At 48.3% G+C, this 21,556-nt stretch overlaps 5 protein-coding genes across 5 annotated transcripts, besides 2 other annotated features; 3 read left to right on the top strand and 2 right to left on the bottom strand.

The window, feature by feature from the left end:
- Positions 1–384: 384 nt before the first annotated feature.
- FPSE_04481 (uncharacterized protein) lies at positions 385–3,817 on the bottom strand (the record flags this gene model as incomplete). The annotated part of the gene is made up of 8 exons (XM_009257599.1): positions 385–941; positions 992–2,127; positions 2,177–2,264; positions 2,327–2,411; positions 2,462–2,545; positions 2,598–2,861; positions 2,913–3,353; positions 3,551–3,817. The coding sequence occupies 8 exons, from the start codon at positions 3,815–3,817 to the stop codon at positions 385–387; spliced, it is 2,922 nt and encodes a 973-aa protein (XP_009255874.1).
- A 1,328-nt stretch (positions 3,818–5,145) lies between these two features.
- Positions 5,146–5,171: a repeat region.
- A 1,352-nt stretch (positions 5,172–6,523) lies between these two features.
- FPSE_04482 (uncharacterized protein) lies at positions 6,524–8,308 on the top strand (the record flags this gene model as incomplete). Its single annotated transcript, XM_009257600.1, has 7 exons — positions 6,524–6,716; positions 6,765–6,896; positions 6,946–6,995; positions 7,045–7,118; positions 7,166–7,802; positions 7,853–8,040; positions 8,131–8,308. The coding sequence occupies 7 exons, from the start codon at positions 6,524–6,526 to the stop codon at positions 8,306–8,308; spliced, it is 1,452 nt and encodes a 483-aa protein (XP_009255875.1).
- A 2,226-nt stretch (positions 8,309–10,534) lies between these two features.
- FPSE_04483 (uncharacterized protein) lies at positions 10,535–13,387 on the top strand (the record flags this gene model as incomplete). Its single annotated transcript, XM_009257601.1, has 3 exons — positions 10,535–10,799; positions 10,895–12,648; positions 12,701–13,387. The coding sequence occupies 3 exons, from the start codon at positions 10,535–10,537 to the stop codon at positions 13,385–13,387; spliced, it is 2,706 nt and encodes a 901-aa protein (XP_009255876.1).
- Positions 13,388–13,702: 315 nt separating this feature from the next.
- Positions 13,703–13,764: a microsatellite.
- A 3,231-nt stretch (positions 13,765–16,995) lies between these two features.
- Positions 16,996–17,478, bottom strand: FPSE_04484 (uncharacterized protein; the record flags this gene model as incomplete). The annotated part of the gene is made up of 1 exon (XM_009257602.1): positions 16,996–17,478. One exon carries the CDS (start codon positions 17,476–17,478, stop codon positions 16,996–16,998), a length of 483 nt encoding a protein of 160 aa, XP_009255877.1.
- A 2,767-nt stretch (positions 17,479–20,245) lies between these two features.
- Positions 20,246–21,356, top strand: FPSE_04485 (uncharacterized protein; the record flags this gene model as incomplete). Its single annotated transcript, XM_009257603.1, has 3 exons — positions 20,246–20,392; positions 20,442–21,124; positions 21,176–21,356. 3 exons carry the CDS (start codon positions 20,246–20,248, stop codon positions 21,354–21,356), a joined length of 1,011 nt encoding a protein of 336 aa, XP_009255878.1.
- Positions 21,357–21,556: the final 200 nt, after the last annotated feature.

Genomic DNA, 21,556 nt, shown 5'->3' with positions numbered 1-21,556 from the left:
AGCGACATTCACTCCCAGTAATCCTGGTCAGAGAATTGCCACATGCAGTAAGCTAATCACGTGGTTTAAGTCTTCAGCCTATAGTCTCAATAGGACAACATAGATACAGTTACTGGCAACATCACAAAAGCTGATTGTAGACGAAGAATATGTTTCAAAAAATTGAAGTTGTATTATAGCCAGGCCCCAGATGAGAGCATCCCTAGCTGGACCAGTTCCATTCTATGTTGACCAACTAATTATCCATTTCCCATTCATGATAAGTATTAGTCTTGCATTTTCGTTTATCTAATGTTTCGTTATTGTCCCATATTCGAGATCCTGATGAATTTTGTTCCTTTTCACTGTTTTTCGGTTTTCTTTTTCGTCTTTTTTTTGTCGTAATTATGTCAAGCCGAGGAAGAGCGGCAAGCAAAAGGAGCAACCAATCTGGACAGCCAGCGGTACGATAGCAAATGTTCCAGATGAAAACTTCCCAGGCGCAATAGTCCAGCCCCAGGGAGCACCGATGGCCATGTAGATCATGCCACCGGAGAGGGCTATGCAAATAAGGAATGTGTACTTGAATCGGTGCATCATCTTGTTGAGACCGATGTAGATACCAGTAGGACCCAGCTCCTTGGACGTCGACGCCCATTCGATGTTAATGGAAAAGGCGTGACACAAAAGAGCCTTGGCACAGTTGATACTGATGCCACCAAAGAAGAGAAGGAGGAAGGGAAGCCATTTGGCTGCTTCGAGGATAGCCGTCCAGAATGACTTTTCCTTGAGACGGTGACGAGTCATGCTGGTCGCGACCGTTCCGATGCCGTTAAATACGACCAGAAGGGAGACCCAAATGCCCCATGAGGGCATGTAGAACTGGTCGAGATCGTAGAAAAATAAACCGACGAGGACGTAGTTGATCATCGTGAGGAGAAGACCAGCAGCAAGGGCGTAATCTGTAGATGTTAGACTGCGACACAAACAAAAGACAGAGATGAAAACTCACAAGTGAATATGTAGGCGATGATGGAAATCTTGCTGGAAACTGGCATGTTGCTCCAGAGGAATCGGATGAAGAGCCTGGTGACAGGGCCCTTGTAGATCCACTGATAGAAAGGATGAAACACAAGCTCGTTGCATCCATAGGCGTACTTCTCCCATCGGTTCAGCTCATCGTAGATGGTCAGAGAAACACCCTCCTGGAAACCACCATTGTGGTAGGTAGCCAGACGACAAACCATACCAGCCATCTGAACCCTCAGACTGATGTCGAAATCCTCAGAGACGTGCGCGTCAGACCACCATTTGGTGACCTTGTCCGAAGGATCAACAAAGGCAACGCTCTGAACAGCCTTCCAGCGAAGGAAGGCGTTGTGGCCGACAAAGGGAGCGACATCACCGGTGCCAACACCGTACTTGATGGCTGTGTAGATGACGTTGGTGAAGTATGTGATACCGTTCTCGAAAATGTTGTGGGCGACTTGCATGACGCCTGATCCGTGTTGCAGAATAGCGACCTCGGGACTCTCGTACATCTCAAGAGCACCGTAAAGAAGACAGTCGACGGGGAGACGGGTATCGCAGTCGATAAGAAGAATAATCTCACCCATGCGGATATTACCTTCAGCCCAGGTCTTGCCCTCATCAGCATCAACCATGTTCTGTAGAGCCTGGTCATAGAGACGATCATCATCCTCAGCGCTCAACTCCTCGTAGTTGCAGCCACGATTCTGACACTCGAGGTCAGTGAGCCTCAGCATCTCATCTTCGACTCGGTTGGAAAAGGCAAGGCAGTAGTTCATGTTACTAGCCTTCTTGAACTTTCCCTTTCGCTCGAAGCCAAGTGCATTGGCGCGACCCTGAGGAGAACGAGAGCTTTCATCCTGGTTATCAACCTCAGGGTCCACAGGAGGAGAACGCTTGAACCAAGAGAAGCCACCCTTGCCCTTGGGGCTCTTCTTGTTGGGAAGACGGGCACAGTAACCAATACCGTTCTCGCGATAGTATTGCTTACGGGCGGCGGCGAGTTCAGGCTGGATGCACTGCATACCGTCATCGTTGATGTAGACGGAAGCTGTGCCACCTAGGTTCTCGTAGTGTTGGATGGCAGCCATGACCGAGACCATTGTTGGGACAATGACACTGTAAAGAGTTAGCAAGAGATGAAGGAACGTAGTGGCTGTGAGCTTACCCTCGAAGACCTTCCTTGTAGACAGGCATTTGAACAGTGATGTGTGGAAGCTGGTAGTCCTTGTATCGCTTGGGGTTGGGCTTGATAGCTATTGAACATGGTTAGTACAATGACTCAAATGTGTTGTGGCATCAAAGGCTGTGGACTTACCAGAGTGGAACTTTGAGTTCTTCAAACAGATTCCAGCTGGGAGAAGAAGCTGAAAGACACTACTGACGACAACGATGAAGAAGAACTGTGACATTGTAAGAAAGTCATCGCTCAATTGCCTTTAAAGTCACTTACCAGCGAGAGAATCATGAGAGGAGGAATGACAGCAGCCAATGCAAAACGCTTGTAATCACCATCCCAAGACCATTGTCGGATGAGCTGGATCGAATCAGTAACCATTGGGATGTATCACAATCCAGACGCAACTTACTCTCGAAACACCCACACTCTGGGTCAGGATAACCAAAATCATAACAATACCGATTCTGAATGAATGAATGAGCAGAGTGGGACGCTTGAGCGCTTTGCCCTCGATGTCACCGTCGTCATCGTCGCCTCCCTCTTCGACTTTGATGGCAGCTTGGTAGACTTCGTTGTTCTCATCAATCGCACCACGAACGGGCGTGTGATAATTCTCAACGGAATGCTCCTCGGTCTGAGCCAGCAGACCTTGGGGCATGTTGGGACCAACGATCTGCAATCAAGTTAGACTCATGAAACCTCGATGCGTAAAGAAATTACTTACAAAACCCAACATCTGCTTCTCAACATTGTGTGCAACGTTGAGAACGGTTCTCGCCTCGTGTGACCAAATCAGTACGCATCGCTCTTGGACAACAATGCATGCGCTGGTGAGGTGCACAAGTGAGTCATGGATATCATTGAGGGTTGCAACGATGGGAATGCGAGCACCAGTGTCTTCGTTGACAAGGCACGCCTGCTCAGGCTTGATGGTATCGAGAACTGCGTTGGTCACCTCGGACGACATTGAGACGACAGCAGCTTCGTTCATGCGACCGATGGCTGCCGCCAGGTCAGGGCTTGGGTCATCTGGATTGTAGAGGTAAGAGCCATCAGGCTTCTTGAGCGCAATACATGTTGATGACCAGCCACTGGTCATAGCAGCAGCGGCAGGTTCATCGAACCAACCCAGTAAAGTTGCTCGACGGGCAATGTACTTTGCGACCTGTTATTGTCAGTATGTGCTGTTTTCATCGTGCAGATCATTTTGTTTGATGATCGTCAAAGCTGCAGGCAAATGTGGACCGGCAAGTTACCCATCACACTGGGTCAAGGGCGGTGAAGGGGAAGGGTAACAACGATGTTGGATCCCCAAACATGAAACACAGTTCATGCTCGTCAAAGAGGAAAAGTTTTACTCACAACTGGCAGATCCGCAGCCGTGGCATCGGGAATCTGCATCACAGCTGGCGTGCCCGAGTAGGAGCTGTTCGAAGATCTCGTGAGCGGTCCTCTCTTCATCTCTGGGGATTTCTGCTGCATCATGAACGAAGGTAGCTGGGCAGCAGGTGACGGCGGTCCATGGTCACCAGCTTCAAGCCTCTTGAGCGTGGCAGAGTCCATGGTCGGACTGGGCGGCTGGAGCACGCCCGTCTCGATAAAACGAGAGGCAGGCTTCTCTGAAGTCATGGCTGGAGCTCACGTGGAGGTGAAGACACACGAGATGGCTTCAGGTCACACGCACACAACTTAGGAATAACGAAGGGTTGGGTCCAAAGACGTCAAGAGGATCAAAACGAAGGTGAAGATCTGCCCAAGACAGGACCAGGGGTAGCGAAGGGTGTAGAAAATGGGGACGGAGGGGAGAAAGGGTAAAAAGAAAGAGGAGGGGGAGGCCCTTCAAGAAGCCAAGAGGGAAAAAGGGCAGTCGTCAACAAGGTGAGGTGAGCAACGCAGAGAGAGTATGATAACCGCGGGTCAAGCAAGTTATGAATGTGTTTTTTTGCACGCCTTATCCGTGTCAGAGTGAGATTGAGAGATTCTACTACAGCACAGCAGGGACGTGACAAAACAACAATAGACAAAGATACCCAAGGCAGTGGCGAGCTGAACCGTCGATCTGAGCTGAGATGGAGTCTGGAATTTCGACCACGGTCTCGGATATGATGATTACCTGTGTGGATCGTACAGTATGTAGGCGTCAGGTCATAGTGGAGGAAGAAACGTGGGCGGCGGTGATGGTTGCTGTCGTTTCGGCCTCGCATCTATCTCTTTGTTGGGAACGGGGTTTATCGTGTTTCCAGGCCGTGCATATCTTTCTCTCGGTGAGATTCAGACTCAGGGCCCGGCCTCTGGGCCTCTGGCACGTAACGCCAACAATCACAATCAAAAGAAGGCCGTATCCTTGTCCACTTTTTGATGCAGTAACTTTTCTGTACGAGGAAAACGTGTTCTATCGTCTCCCCCCTTGCCCCCCCTCTCATTCCCTGCCCCTGTATCCTGTACGGGTGCAGTCAGTACCTGGGTTACGGGGAACCGAGCAATGCATGCTTGATTTGGCGCCCCATGTCGCGTCTAGCGAGCTGATGCCAAGTACTTTTCTTCTTAACAGAGGTAACTATAACATGTCAATCGGAACGTACCGTACCTGTAACCAGAACAACAAGGGTGATCTACCTGCCATCGGGATTAATGGATATTGGAGGTGACTTGGCTTGATAGAACTGAGCTACGTAGAACCTTTTGGTAGTGGGGATCATGGACTGGGGTGGTTAAAGACGAACTAGATGGAACAAATCACGAAACAATCTTGTTGAGTCAAACAAAGCGAGGCTGTGTTCGGCTCCAAAGTGGGTTCGCAGAACAACAGACAAGGCCTCGTAGAAAAGATTAGACTAGATTTCTTTAGCGTGTCCGAGCAAGAAGAGGTGCGTGCTCAAAATATCGTCGGCAGTTGGTCAAAAATGAGGCAACAAGACCAAAGCGAGAGAGAAAGTGGGTTGATTAAGGTCTCTCTCTTTTTTTTTTCTTTTTTTTTTTTTTTGAATTTTACGAGCAAGGTTGCAGAATACGCTATGTAGTCGTGCGGCGTTTTCTGGCAATGTAATCTCTCTTCTTTTTCTCCGAGTCGCTTAACGATAGCAGGAATATTAGATCCAAGGCCAAGAGACATGATAGAACCGTACAAGATCCAATGAACGAGTGGGATAAAAGCAGTCAAATGCATGTAATACAACATGTTTCATAGAGCAGTAGCATAGAGAAAAAGAAAAACAAGTTCGACGATACGGAACATTATCCCAAGAGGCTACAGTAGCGCGGGAAGTGACACAGAAAGAAGTTACTGTAGAAAAAAAGATAACGTCGAGCCAGTATTGTTATGGGATAGTGCAGTGGACGGCCCGTCATCCGCTAGCGAAGGCCCTGGTCCTGGTCCTGGTCCTGGTTCTGGTCCAAGATAACGTCGTGGTCCCCCTGGTCAACAGCGAGAGGACATCACATCTCTTGGCAGTTCACAACCAGGGCCAGGGACTCCAGCACAGCGATAGAGCTTCCTCTTTGACTACTAGCGGCATGATTCTGCTGTTGCATCGCATGTGAAACCTGCATGTACATATGCGGTAATACTTTGTTGTACAGACAAGAACTCGCTCTCTTTCCTCCCACTCTGTTCGGGGGTTCTTTTTTATCCCACCCAGTAGTCTACTACGGCCCGCAGAGCCTTATTTCGGTGCTAAGCCAATCGCGAATTTGACACAAGTTTGTGGCTTTATTTTTTTCTCCTAGACTAGTTTCTTTTTTTGTCTACGTAATTCCCCTCAACCGTCTGACGCCGCTAACGGTGACACATATTTTTATTCGATTAGGTTAAGCGTAGTTTTTTTTTGTTTATCTCGACATGTGTTTGGGGTTCTGGACTGGTCGGACCTCATGTTTGTTGCTCGTTGATATGGAAATATTGGTTGCTGGCGTGAGACGAGATTACTCTACATCTCAACACTTTTTTATTAATGCCTGTATTTATTTATTTTTTTCTAATCTTTCTTTCTCTATCATTATATTGATATCTTGCATAATCACCTCATCGGCACGGAGGCGATAAAGCACATGTGTTTGTTGGTCGAGGTCGAGACCCAAGAACCAGCATCTCTTTTCCCATCATCCCTGTCGTCTTGCTCGTATCGAGTTCTTGTTACTCTGTAGCGAGCCTTGGTATTCTTTCAGCTCGACATCCATCAAGACCCCTCCGAGGAAAAACAGGCCGAATGCATTCTTGAACAAAGAGGTCCTTGGATAAATTCGTTCGCTGGCTACAGTTACTCTTCCCCTCTCTCCCCCTCCCTGGTCTTTTTGTTTTGTCAGTCCCCCAAACATTGGCATATCTCCACTTTGGTAATGGAAGGTTCAAGGACTGCTACCTCTGCCGCTGCGGCGGAGGACTCTTCTTCGCAGCGCGGAGCGAACCCTTTCGCTACGCCTGGTGTTGATAACACCGATAACCCTTTTGCGACACCCGCTGTTGCGACGCCCATTGCCGAGTCTTTGGCATCACGACAATTGGGACATCGCACAACTTCTTCATTTGATGGTGTGTTTTTTCTTTATTTCTGTACAATTTCTTAACTAACTTCGACAGCACCCACCGTCCGTCGACGCTTCAGAAGCAGTCGTCTTCAGGGCGAGTTTGAGAAGCCATGGCTAGAGAGCAACAAGAAACAGTGGAATTGGGATAGTACCATTTTCTACACATGTATCACCATCGGTCTTGGTAAGTTTACTTCTGTTCATTTTAACTAATTGCTAATAACAATGTCCAGGTATTGGTGCATTTCTCTGTTGGAAGGAGACTCAGGTCCCCAAGCACGAGGTAAGCGAGGCTCATGATATATTTCACGACATGATACTGATTGATTTAGTACTGCATGGTCATGAACGACCAATTCAAGAATCTCGATAACTGGAACCATGAAGTTCAAATGAACGGCTTCGGGTATGTTTTTTTTATCTAATTTTCAGTTCATCGCTGACGAATTTCAGTACTGGTGCCTTTGACTGGACAACCAATGATCCAGCCAACTCATATGTCGACGCAGAGGGTCTTCATATTGTCCCTACAGCGACACTTGAGAGCACTTCCATCACCAGGGACCAGCTCCTTAATGGTTTCACGGTCAACATGACCACCAACAGCCGCGTCTGGGGCAAGTGCACAGCCAAGAGCATCAAGAAGAACAACGACCGCTGGCCCTGTGCATCCCACAGCAACGCCACCCTCGGTCAGATCATCAACCCTGTGCGGTCCGCGCGCCTAAACACAAAGGGTAAAAAGACCATCCGGTACGGCCGCGTCGAGGTCGTGGCGCGTATGCCCAAAGGTGACTGGCTCTGGCCTGCCATCTGGATGATGCCCCAGGATGAGGTCTACGGCGAGTGGCCCAAGTCGGGTGAGATTGATATTGCTGAGAGCCGTGGTAACGATGCGAGGAAGTACCCCATGGGTAACAACCTTGTGTCCTCGGCGCTTCACTGGGGAACTGCTACGGAGAATGATCGCTGGAGGAAAGCTTCTGGCGAGTGGGGAGGCAAGCGAGTCCTCTACTCTGAGAAATTCCACACATATGGTTTGGAGTGGAGTGAGAAGTATCTCTTTACCTGGCTTGATGGCCGTCTTCGAGTAAGTCTTTTTCTTGCACGTCTCAGCAACAGCTACTGACTTCTTCACAGCAAGTTCAATTCTTTGACTTTACCAAGAACAAGAACCTCTGGACCTACGGTGAATTCGCCGGCCAGTCCATCAACGGTTCCATCCCCACGGACCCGTGGAGCAGCACAGGCCGTAAAAACACGCCTTTTGACGAATCATTCTACCTCATCCTCAACGTCGCAGTCGGCGGTACTAACGGCTGGTTTCCGTGAGTTATTCCCACTATTTTCTCCATCTCTTGTTCAATCCACTTTTCGTTCCCACTCGATCTTACATGCTAATCTATCCTGCCTTACAGCGACGCGATTGGCGACAAGCCCTGGGCTGACAGCAGCGAGACCCCTATGCGAGACTTTTGGAAGGCCAACTCTACTTGGCTGCCCACCTGGGGTCCTGTCAAGGATCGTGGCATGGTTGTGAAGTCTGTCAAGATGTGGCAGGAGGGCAGATGTGCTGGGGCTGTCAGATCTGAATAAAGGATCATGCAAGATTGGTTTTTCCTGGGTCAGGGTCTTTCTTTTTATTCTGGATCTCACTGGTGGAATGAGTAATACATAGAGAATGGCATCGATATAATTTCTTGATAATCCGACTTTTCGTTATTCTTTTCGCATTTATCCCCCCACGTGGTGTCTTACACGGAGATATGTCGTTTGACACTAAATTCTCACAACATGGACAGATACAACATCATTGGTGGGACATTGTCTATCTCTCTATCTTTGAGGCTATCACTTGTAATCTTGGTTCATCGCTTCTCGATCTCGTGTCAGCATTCGGAGGTTAATCCAGATTTGCTTGTGCGGACCTTGCATTCCATGCTGACAGTTACCATTTTTTTGTAAATGCAGTCATAGTGTACTTTCTCTTACATCCAAGATTGCTTACATACTACCGGTCGCATATCTCTTTAGATACAGGGAATAAATCAGGAAATAAAACGGTGACTTATCACAGATCGTCGATGGAATTTCTACTCAGAGAGACCCAGGATGGATGATTTGCACGTTCAAGGTGGATTGTGTGTATTTTTATCCATCTACTGTGTGTTGTGCCTCACTAGTATAGACCCTCGATGCATATCCCATAAAGGCCAAGGCCTTGTGCGCTGGCAAAACATTAAATTATCCTGGACATGACAATTACAGGGCCAACACACTCAATGCAATGGTCTTGGTATTCTGCCAAGCGAAGCCTCAAGTGGTTGCATTCCGAGAATGACATGATAAGAGACCCTGGCTAAGCGCTCAGAGAAACCTGTACTCTGCAGTCATGATAAAATATCTTTTTGATGCAGTGTCCCCCTGTCTCTTGCAGGTGGGAGAACTTTTGCCTGCAGCCAAGGCTCGTGTTTTTTTCCTTGCTTCATGATTCTCTCATATCGTGGTCCTCGGTGTGGGTTACATTTATACAAGGCCAGGGGTTCTTGTGGCATCCACTTCCCTCGGTTATTTACTTTTTGGCCAACCGGGGCCAACACCTTGTTGTCGTTCCGAACTGTCCAAATCGAGCAGGGGTTTATACTCGTTCATGGTTATCTGTGCAGATACATTGTATCTTTTACCCGCCCAATTACGGTGGGACGCTACGTCCGAGTCCCCTGAACCTTCGTGCTGAACATAAATCATTATGATACAGTCCGTCGCCTCTTAGACTCAACTCCAATTTGCCTGGTGGATAGTGGTTTAAAAAAGACTTCCGTCTAGTTTGGTTTCAACCTTATCGTGGATAACTCTATAGATGAACCAGCGCTTTAGACCGGCCCTAAGATAGAGACTCTCACACATGTTAATTAGCTCAACTCGTTCCTTGCGAGCTCTCCACAAACGAAGGTTCAGGGGATGGTCCATGGCTGCTCCACCCACTCTTCGTACTCTGTACAGATCGAGAGATTAACAGCCAGCCTAGGATACCCGCTGAGATCCCAGCCCTGACCCTGTCGATCAGAGTTGCAACACCTCAGGCTTACCGTGAACCCTTCTTCGCCCAAGTAGCACTCCCAAATGTCTGCCTACATAGTACATAGTACAGCACACAAGGCTGAGTCTGAGCCGATGTGGCGCCGGTCAGCAATTTGTCAAGAACTTTTGCCAAGACAGATCCGGCTTGTCTCGACCCTTTGGGCCAAAATGGATCCAATATGCAGTAATACTCGCCTGATCCACCAACAAGCTGTTGCTTCTTCTGATCACAAGGCTCTAGGCGAAAGATTATTCTGCTACTCTGCTGTGTTCACGCGCCCATCCACCTGCATAATCACAAGGACCAAGTCCACCATTCCGCGTGCACAATAGTAAGAATCTTAATTGTATTAAGGGATGGGCGCAAATGGGCTGACTCTTGGACTATTGAACAGCTAATGTAGCGGAAAGGGGCCGTATCAAATGGACAAAGGGATGTGGGCAGCTGAGAGAGGTGAGAAACTTTTCCTATGCCTCGGGTATGAGGGCAAGTCATATATGTACAGGTTATCCAACCACCATGTCGCCTTCTCCTGAGTTTCTGCATTGCATGGGGATTCAGTCCTTCGTTCCCAACAGAGTTCCAGCCCTTCTGCACATCGTATCCCACTTCACATTATCCACCCCTTGATACACTCATTTCCTTCATTTATCCAAGTCCTTCGTTCTTTTTTTGTTTCGTTCGCCTATCTCTCCACGCCCCTCTTCCACTTCTGTCACATCGTACAGCATCCAGCCGTCATGCTGGTGCTTCGTTTTGCTGCGCTCGCCGCAGCGTCCCTTCCCTTGACGTCTGCGAGTGCCATCTTTCGCAGGGATCTGACGGCGCCTGAATCGCCACGCGACGGCTGGAGCTACCTGGGCTGCTACATCGACAGCACCTCCAAGCGCGCTCTCGACGGCCCTGTTCACTATGACGAGACGGGCCTCACAGCTGAGACCTGCGTCGCCCACTGCGTCGGCCTTGGCTATGCGTTCGCGGGCATGGAGTACTCCAAGGAGTGCTGTAAGTGAAATTCTCTTCCTCTTTTGGGATATGCATGCAGTGTATTCGTAATTTATTGATCGATCTTGTGACTGACCTGCGCTTTTTGTGACTAGTCTGCGGCAGCAAGAGGCCCACTACAAAGACTGGTGAGGCTGATTGTAACATGCCATGTACTGGCGATGCTGAGCAGCCTTGCGGCGCCGGCGACAGGTTGACCGTCTTTGGCAAGGCTTCAGCTGGCGGGACATCTGTTCCTTCAGGATCCCCCACTGAAACTGTTTCCGCCACGGCCTCTGCTTCCGGTACTGCTGGTCCTGTCGCTAGCGACTTGCCTGGAACCTGGTCTTATGCAGGTTGCTACACTGACCCGCCGGGCCGTGCCTTGCAAGCTGCCGGGACTTCCAAGAGCATGACTCCCCAGAAGTGTATCGCCACCTGCATCGCAGACGGCTTCAAGATCGCTGGTGTCGAGTACGCCGAGGAGTGCTTCTGCGGCAATGCTCTCAACAATGCTGCTTCCAAGGTCAAGGAATCCGACTGCAACATGCCCTGCGCGGGTGACAGCAGCCAGATGTGCGGTGCTGGAAGTCGCCTATCGCTCTACTCCGATGGCGACTTTGAGGTCAACCCCATCCCTGTTGCCAAGAAAGACGGCCTTCCCGGCGACTGGAAGTACAAGGGCTGTGTCTTTGACAACAACAACCCCTACCTTCTCCAGTGGCTCTATGAGGACGCCGGCAGCTATGCTACCAGCAACATGACCATCGAGACCTGTCTCAACCGCTGCCAAAAGTTCGGCTACTCCGCTGGTGGTGTCGAGTACGGTCGCCAATGCGTCTGCGGCGATCTCAAAGCTGTCGAGAACAGGGGTGATGTCTGGAAGGACGACAGCTTCTGCAGCATGGCCTGCCCTGGTGATCGCAATTCCACATGCGGTGCTGGAAACCACATCAACTACTATGAGTGGACTGGTACTTCTCTCAACACCTTTCACTACGCATCTGGTCCCAAGGCTGGAAAGTACGACCACTTTTCTACTTCTCCCATCATCCCTCTCATCAGCTCTGTTGGCATCAACGACAAGATTGTTTTTGTCGAGAAGCACGGTACGTCTAATGATAACACCGAGGGCTCTTTCGAGTTTGACTACACCACCAATATCTACCGTGAACTCGCTCTCAAGACTGATGTCTTTTGCTCTGCTTCCTTCACCCTCCCTGACAAGGCTGGCCGTATCATCAACATTGGTGGCTGGTCTGCCGAGTCAGTCTACGGTATTCGCTTCTTCACTCCTGACTCTCCCCAGGGAGTTAACAATGGCACCAACGTCTGGGAAGAGGATTACACGCAGCTGCGACTCTTTGATCCCCGTTGGTATCCCACTGCTCTTGTTCTTTCCAACGGTTCCATTCTTGCCATGGGTGGCGAGTCTGGCTCCGACGCCCCCATTGTTCCCACCGCTGAAGTCCTCCCTCACCCTGCTGGCGTGACAAAGTCGACTTACGTCGACTACCTTGAGCGCGCTGAGAACATTGGCCGAACCAACTCCTACCCTCACATGGCTATCCTGCCTTCTGGTAATATTTTCTTTACCCAATTTAATGAGTCTCGTCTTCTTTCTCAGGTCGACTTCCAGTCTATCAAGAAGCTGCCTGACATGCCTGGACAAATCAACAACCCATTGACTGGTCGCAACTATCCTCTCCAGGGTACTTTGATGGTTCTGCCTCACAAGGCTCCTTACAGTGATCCCGTCGAGATTCTCATCTGTGGTGGTACTACCCATGAGCCTGGCAATGACGCTCTCGACAACTGTGTCTTGATGGCGCCTGATGTTGAGGGTGCTGAGTGGGCCATCGAGCGTATGGTAAGTGATTATTATCTTTGACTTGTTCAATTTCATGTACTAACAGTCGCAGCCTTCTAAGCGAGTCATGCCCAACATGGTCGCCCTCCCTGATGGCCGCTACCTCATCCTCGGTGGCGCCCAAGTCGGTCGCGGTGGCTTCGGTCTCGCTGACAATGCCAACTTGAACGCAGTCATGTACAACCCCGAGGAGCCTCTCGGCCAGCGCATGACTGTCCTTGCCAACACCACCATCGCCCGTCTGTACCACTCTGAAGCTGTCCTTCTCAGCGACGGAAAGGTTCTCGTCTCTGGCTCTGACCCTCAAGATCAGGGTAAGCATCCCCAGGAGAAGCGCATTGAGTACTTCTGGCCCGACTACCTTCTGTCTGGTGCTACCCAGCCCAACTTTACCATCTCCGACCGTGACTGGACTTATGGTGAGAGCTACACTTTCACTCTCACATCTGATCTTGAGGAGGGTGCCTCCAAGCTCCGCGTGTCGCTCATGGCTTCCGTTGGTGCTACTCACGGTGTGAGCATGGGTCAGCGTACCTTGTTCCCTGAGTTTTCATGCTCTGGCAAGACTTGCAGCGTGACTGCACCTCCCAATGCCTTTGTCAGTCCTCCTTCTTGGTACCAGATGTTTGTGCTTGATGGACCTACTCCATCGCACGCCATTTGGGTCCGCATTGGTGGTGATCCAGGCAAACTTGGTAACTGGCCCAAGCTACCTGGCTTCACACCTCCAGGTGTTTAATTCAACCATATCTTCTTTTATTATTTTAGTTTTTTATCGTCTTTCTTTAACTACTTTTTTCTTATTGGTCAGAAGCGATGGCTTCTACGATTGGATGGCGTTCCTAACGGAGCATACGATGATGGTGGATGGTAGTTGTGTTTTGTAGTTGATTTGTGTACATTTATCATGTATAGAGTACATGCTACGCCTAATATACGATACACTATCGAACGTGAATATTGCTGAGTTTTGTGTGAATCTGGTAGCCTTGAGTCGCGACAATGCACGAAGCGGCGCGTAGGTGATAGCACACTAGTACAAGTCCCAAGTCAGGATGAGGTGCGATGAACTAACAGGCGAGAGACAAGATGAAATAAGCGCGATGAGGTGAGATGTTTATTTCTTCTGGTGGCGCTTCCTGCAACGCAACTCAACACACGTGGTGTCAGACAACCTGTGTTGCACATGTGTCAGAGACCCTACGCGTTTGCAGACGCGGTGAAACCATAATGCGATGATTGTGGATCACGGCAATTACCGATCAGGCCTTACAAGGGGCTGGTAAGTATCGCGTTGTCATTGGAAGGGCATGGAGGTTGGAGTAATAGCGCGATTTGCGTTACCGTGGACGTGCAAGAGTCGCGCTGGAAATTAGCCCTGGAACGCGTCTTACAGAGCTTGGACCACTGTATTTTCAGTTGCTTGAGATGTAGGGTAGATTCAACAGACTGATTTCTGAGAAAGGATTCGTTGCAATTGCAGGTATAATGAGATTTTTTGCATTTACACGTCTGATGTATTATCCTTGAATTTTTGACTCATTTATCAGCCTTTTTTTGCAATGATTCGGACGCGTTGGGATGTTGATAGAAATTCCACACCTTTGCTTACACGTTCCCATACCAGGAACATATTGCATTTTGAAAGGCTTCACCACAAAGAGACTGTTTTATGGGTTTACTGACAAACAACATTCATACGACCAGATCAATGAGATACTAGTAAATGTGTTAGTTTCCAAGACATCTTGCAGCAGTTACTATCAGATACATATCGCTGTTGATGCGTCTCTGGACTCGTTGGTTTAAACTTGGCCAACATATTCACAAAATCTGCTCGCTACCAGCATCCAATCAAATGGTAAGATGGCCGAGCGGTCTAAGGCGCTGTGTTCAGGTTCGATTCGAACTAGTAACGATTCGCAGTCTCGAAAGGGGCCTGGGTTCGAATCCCAGTCTTATCAATCATTTTTAACTTTTGTATTAACTTGGGTTATAATTCATTTTTGCCGAACTAATTGAGTCAACAAGACATCCATCCATTGACTTAAATCGACAATGCAAACTGCCCACAGGATAGGGAATGGAGACCAGTGAGCTGCGCTTTTGGTCGCGCCTACCCCTGCTGAGAATAACTGTCTCAAAGGTGGATGGTAAAGCTCTACACTGCAATTCCCGTTGCATTCTTCAACATGGCTATGCAATCACAAAGCATACCAAGTACCAGACCACGACTCAATTTAGTGCTGAGGATCCCATTATGTTCATACATGATGACGTTCGTCTAGAGATTCACTCAGTCAAGATCTCCATACAGTCACCAGCTAGATTCGGGATAGGTACGCGTCTGTCTACCACGATGGGATTGTGTACTGCGTCTCTTGCTCAGCTAGATGAAATTCACGACAACTCTCTTAGATATACATAATGCCATCATTGATCCAAGACGAGCAGCCCACCACGCACTCCCATATTCTCACCCATCGCGGCCCTCCCCCAATCCCCACAAGGTAGTCTACTATCCAGACGGCGCCGCGTTGGCTCAGTGGTAGAGCGTGTCACTAGTAATGACAAGGTCTAGCTTAACTTATTTCTTGCCTCTTATGCTTATTGATGTACTACTGGGATTGAATGTATGCAACCGACTTCTTCGTCTGTTGGGTGGCCGTGACTATCTGATTGCTGTCGTGTTGGAGCTAACGATATAGTACCCATTAGGAGGCTCCTCGGTATCTGGTCGGTGTGGCTCAGTTGGTTAGAGCGTTGGTCTCATATGCGAAGTAATTCGTTGAGTATGACTTGGTTAAACACCAGGGTAATCCAAAGGTCGAGAGTTCGAGCCTCTCCACCGACAAAACTTTTGCTTTTTGGTTCTGCAACTAAAGATTTTTACCACCCAAAACAGGAAATATTTAAACTCCCAATCCCCGCCTTCTTCTATAGTAGGAGGGACCGGTATCTAGTCCGCTATGTTAAACCTGTATTTCCGAGGGGAGTAGAGTCTATTATCCTTCCAGCCTCGTAATCCCTTCTACCCGTAAAATCGTAAACTATATATAGGTAGCCCTGCTGTTAGGTTTCTTAACTGTTATCCCATATAAATAGTCATTCCACACCCTTTTAGCGTCCCAATCATATGGAATTTTCTTCAGGGTATAAGTTAGGGCGAATGGGATAAGGTTAGAAATTGGCGGATTTTGGTGACAAACCTTATGTTTTTCTTGACGCCAAGGGGGAAGTATGCAGCAAGACGTCATGGAACCCAACTCCTGCATGCTGTGTGGGTGAAGCACTGGTGCTGTGAGATCGCTTTCGTGATTGATGATGTGGTTTGGCGCGTCTTCTATAGTGAGGTGCTCGGTCGCTCTGATTTTTTTCGAGACAAGATGAACCCTTACAAAACCTCGAACATCTTCATCATCTGAATCGTAACCTGAAATGGATGGAAGTGGCCCCATTCTGGGTCTGGTTTGAGGGCTGATATTTGTTGATTCGCGAAATCTTGTGCATGCGTGCTCATCTGAAGTGGTTTCTGAGCAGCGGGATTCGGCCAGAAATCCTGGCACCTGATTTAGTTTAACATGGTCGACCTCAACCACTCTTGTGAAGAATCTTCCACAACTCTCACTAAGGATCCAGTTAGTCAACCACATTGCCGTGGGAAAATAGAATAAACTTTCCATTTCACCTCAACCCTAGTTGAGGCTAGGCTGTCTGAGAGCATCTTGCAGAAAGGGCAGCTCGATGCTGCTTTTCCATTCGTGTCATTGCTTTCAGCTTCGTTACACATCAAGCTCATGTTGACCTCCTGATACGGCAAAAAAGCACTATCCCACGGTATGGACCCATCGATCTCTCTATGGGTCTTGCTCTCCCGCAGAGTGTAACGCTTCTGCTGGATCCGACGAGCACCTTTCTTCCCCTTGAAACGCTCTTCCAGTATGAACTCAAGAACTGCCCAAGAAGTAATAGTTTTAAGATGGATCGGAAATCTCCTGCCGGTGATATCTTCCAGGATAAAATGATCGTCGCCTGACCCTCTGTCGAGGTGCATCACGATGGCCTTGATGCTGTTAACATCCGCTGCGATGCTCTGTATTGAGGAGACAATGTGGCAGGTTGTTGTCTTAATTTGCGTGCCTAGGCTGTGGATGATCTCTCGTTTGGAAACTATGCCTCGACCTACGGAGTCGAGTGATCTTTTTAACGATGTTTTCGATCGACGAATTAAGTTGGCTGTACGCCTCTCGGTATCAGACTGGTCTTTGGCCAGTGAATCGTAGTTTCTTTGCAATACCCGTCTTCAGATGCCAGAAATTGTGTAAATGTCAAAAAGTGAAAATCTACTCACAGTGTGATCACTCCCAAAGCTATTTCGAGCGCCATAGTATATCCAATTACCTCAGCGCGGAATTTGTCGATATCCTTTTCATTCAACTTCCACTGGACTTTTCTGAAATTGCCATTTGCTTTCCGCTGGATCTTCAGCCAGGCGCCAGTCAATGAAGCCTTATTTACGGGAGCACTGGTACCCAAGGCTGGCTCATACTTGCCAATCTGGCCCAGGAAGTCTACTAGGCACTTCTTGATGTTGGCCACTGTGTCGAGCACGATCCCTGATGAAAATTCCAAGGAATGTGTCACGCGAGGATCCTTGAGCGTCTGCTGCACTGTGTCCAGTGTCTGGTCGAGAGTGTTGAGTTGCTGAACTAGTTGTCTGTATTGTTTGGCGGATCCACGCGAGTCGTCAAGGGCGGCGATGATGTCTTTAATCAGAGCAGCAATTGAAATGAAGTCTCCAACAGTCCCGGCAGTTAGTGCAAACTCCATTGCCAGTGTTTGTAGAACAAAACCGATGTGATGGTTCTGGAGTTCCCAAAAACCTGGCGCGATCGAATAATGACATAAAAAAAGTAAATTGAGGGGCAGTATGACTGCGGTCGGTCGGGGTAAAACATTGAAACAATTTCCAATAAGGCGTTTACGTCCTAGCTAGCCACTGGCGAACCGCGAGGCACATTTATTCGTTATGTGGTTGGCACACCGCCACCAGGCTATGCAACCGGGGAATTCCCAAGAGTGGTTTACAAATCGGAGATGCTTAAACTGACGAAGTGAGGCTTGCATCAGTGGGAAGGAATAGAAGTCAGACATGCCCTTTGAAGTTCAAGTTATTATACCAGATGCGTGTCGACAATTCGATGTCTCAATCGTCACAGCAGTTGCATTTCTGTACCTCAATTTGTCGCCTGCTTTCAACAATCCGATAAGGCGTGGTGGCGGAGTGGTCTAACGCGATAGACTAGAAATCTATTCTCCTCGGAGGCGTCTGTTCGAATCAGGCCCACGTCGACTGGAAAACAGTCGGACTCTTCAAGAGTCCTTCTCTTATCATTTTTTAAATTTTTGCACATTGCTCGCAAGTACTATTCCTGCAATAGCAATTTTTGCAGTTTTATTTTATGCTAGTTCTGTCATGCGAAAGCATTGGGGCTTCAATAGTTCTGATTTGTGGTTACGATGTTAAAGTGGACGGATATCCTTGCAATTGGATATGGGAGGTAACTAATTCACAGTTTAAATCACTAATGATTCGCAAAATAATTACAAGCAGCTCAAGGCCAAGACAGCTTCATAGTCTAGAGGCTGAAACACGCTGCCAAGAGCCAAGTCCAGCTGATTCCTTGAGTCTTGATCTTACACTAGCTGAGAGACAGCCTTGTCTTGGCTTCAGGATCGCATCGCGTTAGTCTAATTTCTATGTACGCCAAGCTGTTAATGATATTTCTTTAGAATATTTTAAACTCTCATCAATGCGACGGTCCAATCGGTACCGCTATGAAGTAGCATGGTCAGTACGGTACGAATGGTGCCCTTGCTTGTTGAGCATCGGATATAGCAAGAGCCATGATTCAAGAAACAAAGAAACAAAACCCTCTAGGTTCTTTGACTCTTGCCGAGACGTAGTGGTTGTTCTTATACTCGGTATGTCGAGCATCCGCTTTATTTATATCCCAATTCCAACCTTCCAGCGGCGTTGTGACCTCGAGGTCGTCGTAACACGCGGCACATGTGGAACATCTCGTTTGCTGGGGTTGAATCCTATGCTACGTCTTCGACCCAATTATTCACCTTTGCAATGACCCATGCACATCCTTATCATTATCGCGACTCGCAGAGTCATGTCTATCGTACTGTGAAACATCAAGTCGTCCTCAAGACCCGATGTCTTCGCCCCCACATGAATAATTCATCTCAGCTAGACAATCTGCTCAAAATCAATAGCGACGAGATTATTGAACATGGAGTTATTGTCGAATAAGACATCGCTGTCGTATACCAAGATAATAAGACGGAACCATAGAGCCTCTAACCTTGTTCAGCATACCCCCCCGACCCCAGTGACATACATGCCTATTCAGGCTGCGGAAACATATAATATATCTGGGAGAAAGGAGCTTGCAAAACAAAGATTTACGTTTCGTTCCAAAACACAAGTAACCCCGTGGGCTATTTTTAACATTTATATTCTCAAATACGCCCTCAAAAACGCCCTCAAAAAGACTCTGGTTCAGGTCTTGTCGTTGACCGGTTAGCACGGCTCGGTTAGCACGGCTACTTGGCACACGAAACCGTTGTCCGCACGTCATAATCGGATGAGAAAATCCTTGTCATGGTAGCAATCGATAGTGTGCTCCCCTGCTGTCTTCTCAGTTGAGAGTTTCGCAGTTTCAAATGTCCGATCCCAAACCGTTAAAATGCTGAAACGGTTTTGGCTTGGCGCTTGCTACGGGACGAATTAGTCTAGAACCCCAGAAATCAGACCACTTTCTACGGTGAACCCTGCATATTGACGGTCAACGGGCCAATGCTTGTCGAGTCACTACGGGATGAAGCAACCTAGGGGTTAAGCTTATCCTCAACTCTAATTATTAATTTATCGTCCATGAGGTGGCTTGCTTCTTATGCATCGTGGGTAAAAGCATGGTAGGACAATAAAGTATTATCTTACGTACAAAGTCAATTGTTCGACTAAAACAATATGATCTACGTTTCTTCCCAAAATCATAATTCGGCTTGTGGCATCTGTCAAAGTCTCGGCCTGTCTCTCCCGTAGCTGAAACCGGAGACAACACCATGCCTAGTAGGTCAGCTCCTGGCGACAAGACCTGCGACGCAAACTATCCCAATGTAACGCCCGCCAAATGTGTCAAAGTTAGACTTTAAGGTTACTGTGAAGCATACCTCACTAGCATCAAAGCTGATAGTCAGCGGACAGACGTCTTTCCTACCCCTAGCGGTGGAGGGTTTCAACAGCGGAATATTATCTGTTTTAATTAATATAGCGTACTAGAACAGTCTAGCCTCTCCTCCTCTCCTTGTATTAAAACACTTGGTTCTGCCTCAACCTGCTGATTTTTAGACATCATCGTTCGATTTCTTTCCTCTGTCTTCGTCGTTTTCCTTTCAGCTACTCTAATTGTTCCGTTCTTGAGGCTGGCCTCTGTTTTTGTTTGTTTCAATAATCTAATACTTTGTTTTGTTTTATACACGCATATCTCTTTTATTACCTTGTATAATCAGTACTACTATCATCATGGCTGGATCCATCACTCTTCGAGGTCTTCTCCTCGCCGCCTTTGCCTCCAAGGCCATTGCGTCTTGTGCTTACGGAACACTTCTGCATCCCAGAGCCGAGGATGGCAGTGTTGAGGTTAACACCTTTGGTTACACTGGACAGATTGTGAGTTGAGCTGAGATAAACTCTGACAAGGTATACTGACTGGTAACAGGGCCCAACCAACTGGGTTGCTCTCGATCCAGCAGCCAACGCTGTCTGCTCTACCGGTGTCAACCAATCCCCCATCGACATGGTCCCCGGCGCCAACGCCATGATCCCTGCCTCTCAACTTAACCTCGAGATCCCCGACATGACCGAAGGAACCGAGTTCGAGAACCTTGGCACCACTGTCGAGGTCATCGCCGGAAAGGGCAGCATGCGATTCGGCAACACCAGCTTCACTCTCCAGCAGTTCCACTTCCACTTGCCCAGCGAGCATCTCGACGCCGGAAAGAGCATGGCTATGGAGATGCACATGGTTTGGGAGAGTGAAGATGCCAAGATTGCTGTCGTCGGTGTCTTTATCGATGTCGAGGATGGAGCTGGTGGAAGCGCTGGTAACTCGACTGGCGCGGCTGCCAAGGTCAAGAGAGACGGCTTTGTCAAGATGGTCCGCAAGAGCACAACCGACGGTCATGACCACGACCATGCCAACGAGAAGCGACAACTTCCTGCTGTTGGTGGTTCTTTCTTCCACGTCAACGCCCCTGCCACCGCCGCCACTTCCTCCTCCAACCTTTTGGAAACCGTCTTTGGTTCCGTTGGTGAGATCGCTAAGCCTGGAACTCTTACCAAGACCAAGTCTCTCAACATGGCCGAGCTTGTCAGCACTCTTGCAGCCGGTTCTTTCCAGACGTGAGTAAATTCCTAAATGATGAGAATTGGGCAAAGCTAACAATATCTTAGATATGAGGGTTCTCTGACCACACCTCCCTGCAGTGAGGGTGTCCGATGGTTGGTTTCTGACCAGAAGCTTGCCATCAAGACATCCACATTCAACAGCGTGCGCGATGTCATTGGCTTCAACTCCAGATTCCCCCAGGGTGCTCTTGGCGAGCCCAACGCTCTGTCCGGAATGATGGCTTAAGTTATGAATGGGAGTTATTGCGACGATAAAACAGTGTGTGTTGTAATTAGCATGCATGACCGAACATCCAGGAGATGATAGTAGACATAGGTCCAAGTCAAAATAAAAGAGAATAGAATGGTGATCAAATAAACGTTCAATTGATAAAGTGAATTGTGAAAAATGCAAAAAAAGAAGGCCTGCGTATCGCAGGTGGCTGG

The sequence above is a fragment of the Fusarium pseudograminearum genome, chromosome 3, assembly GCF_000303195.2.
Source record: "Fusarium pseudograminearum CS3096 chromosome 3, whole genome shotgun sequence".
Taxonomy (NCBI): domain Eukaryota; kingdom Fungi; phylum Ascomycota; class Sordariomycetes; order Hypocreales; family Nectriaceae; genus Fusarium; species Fusarium pseudograminearum.
This window is presented reverse-complemented; position numbering and strand designations above follow the sequence as displayed.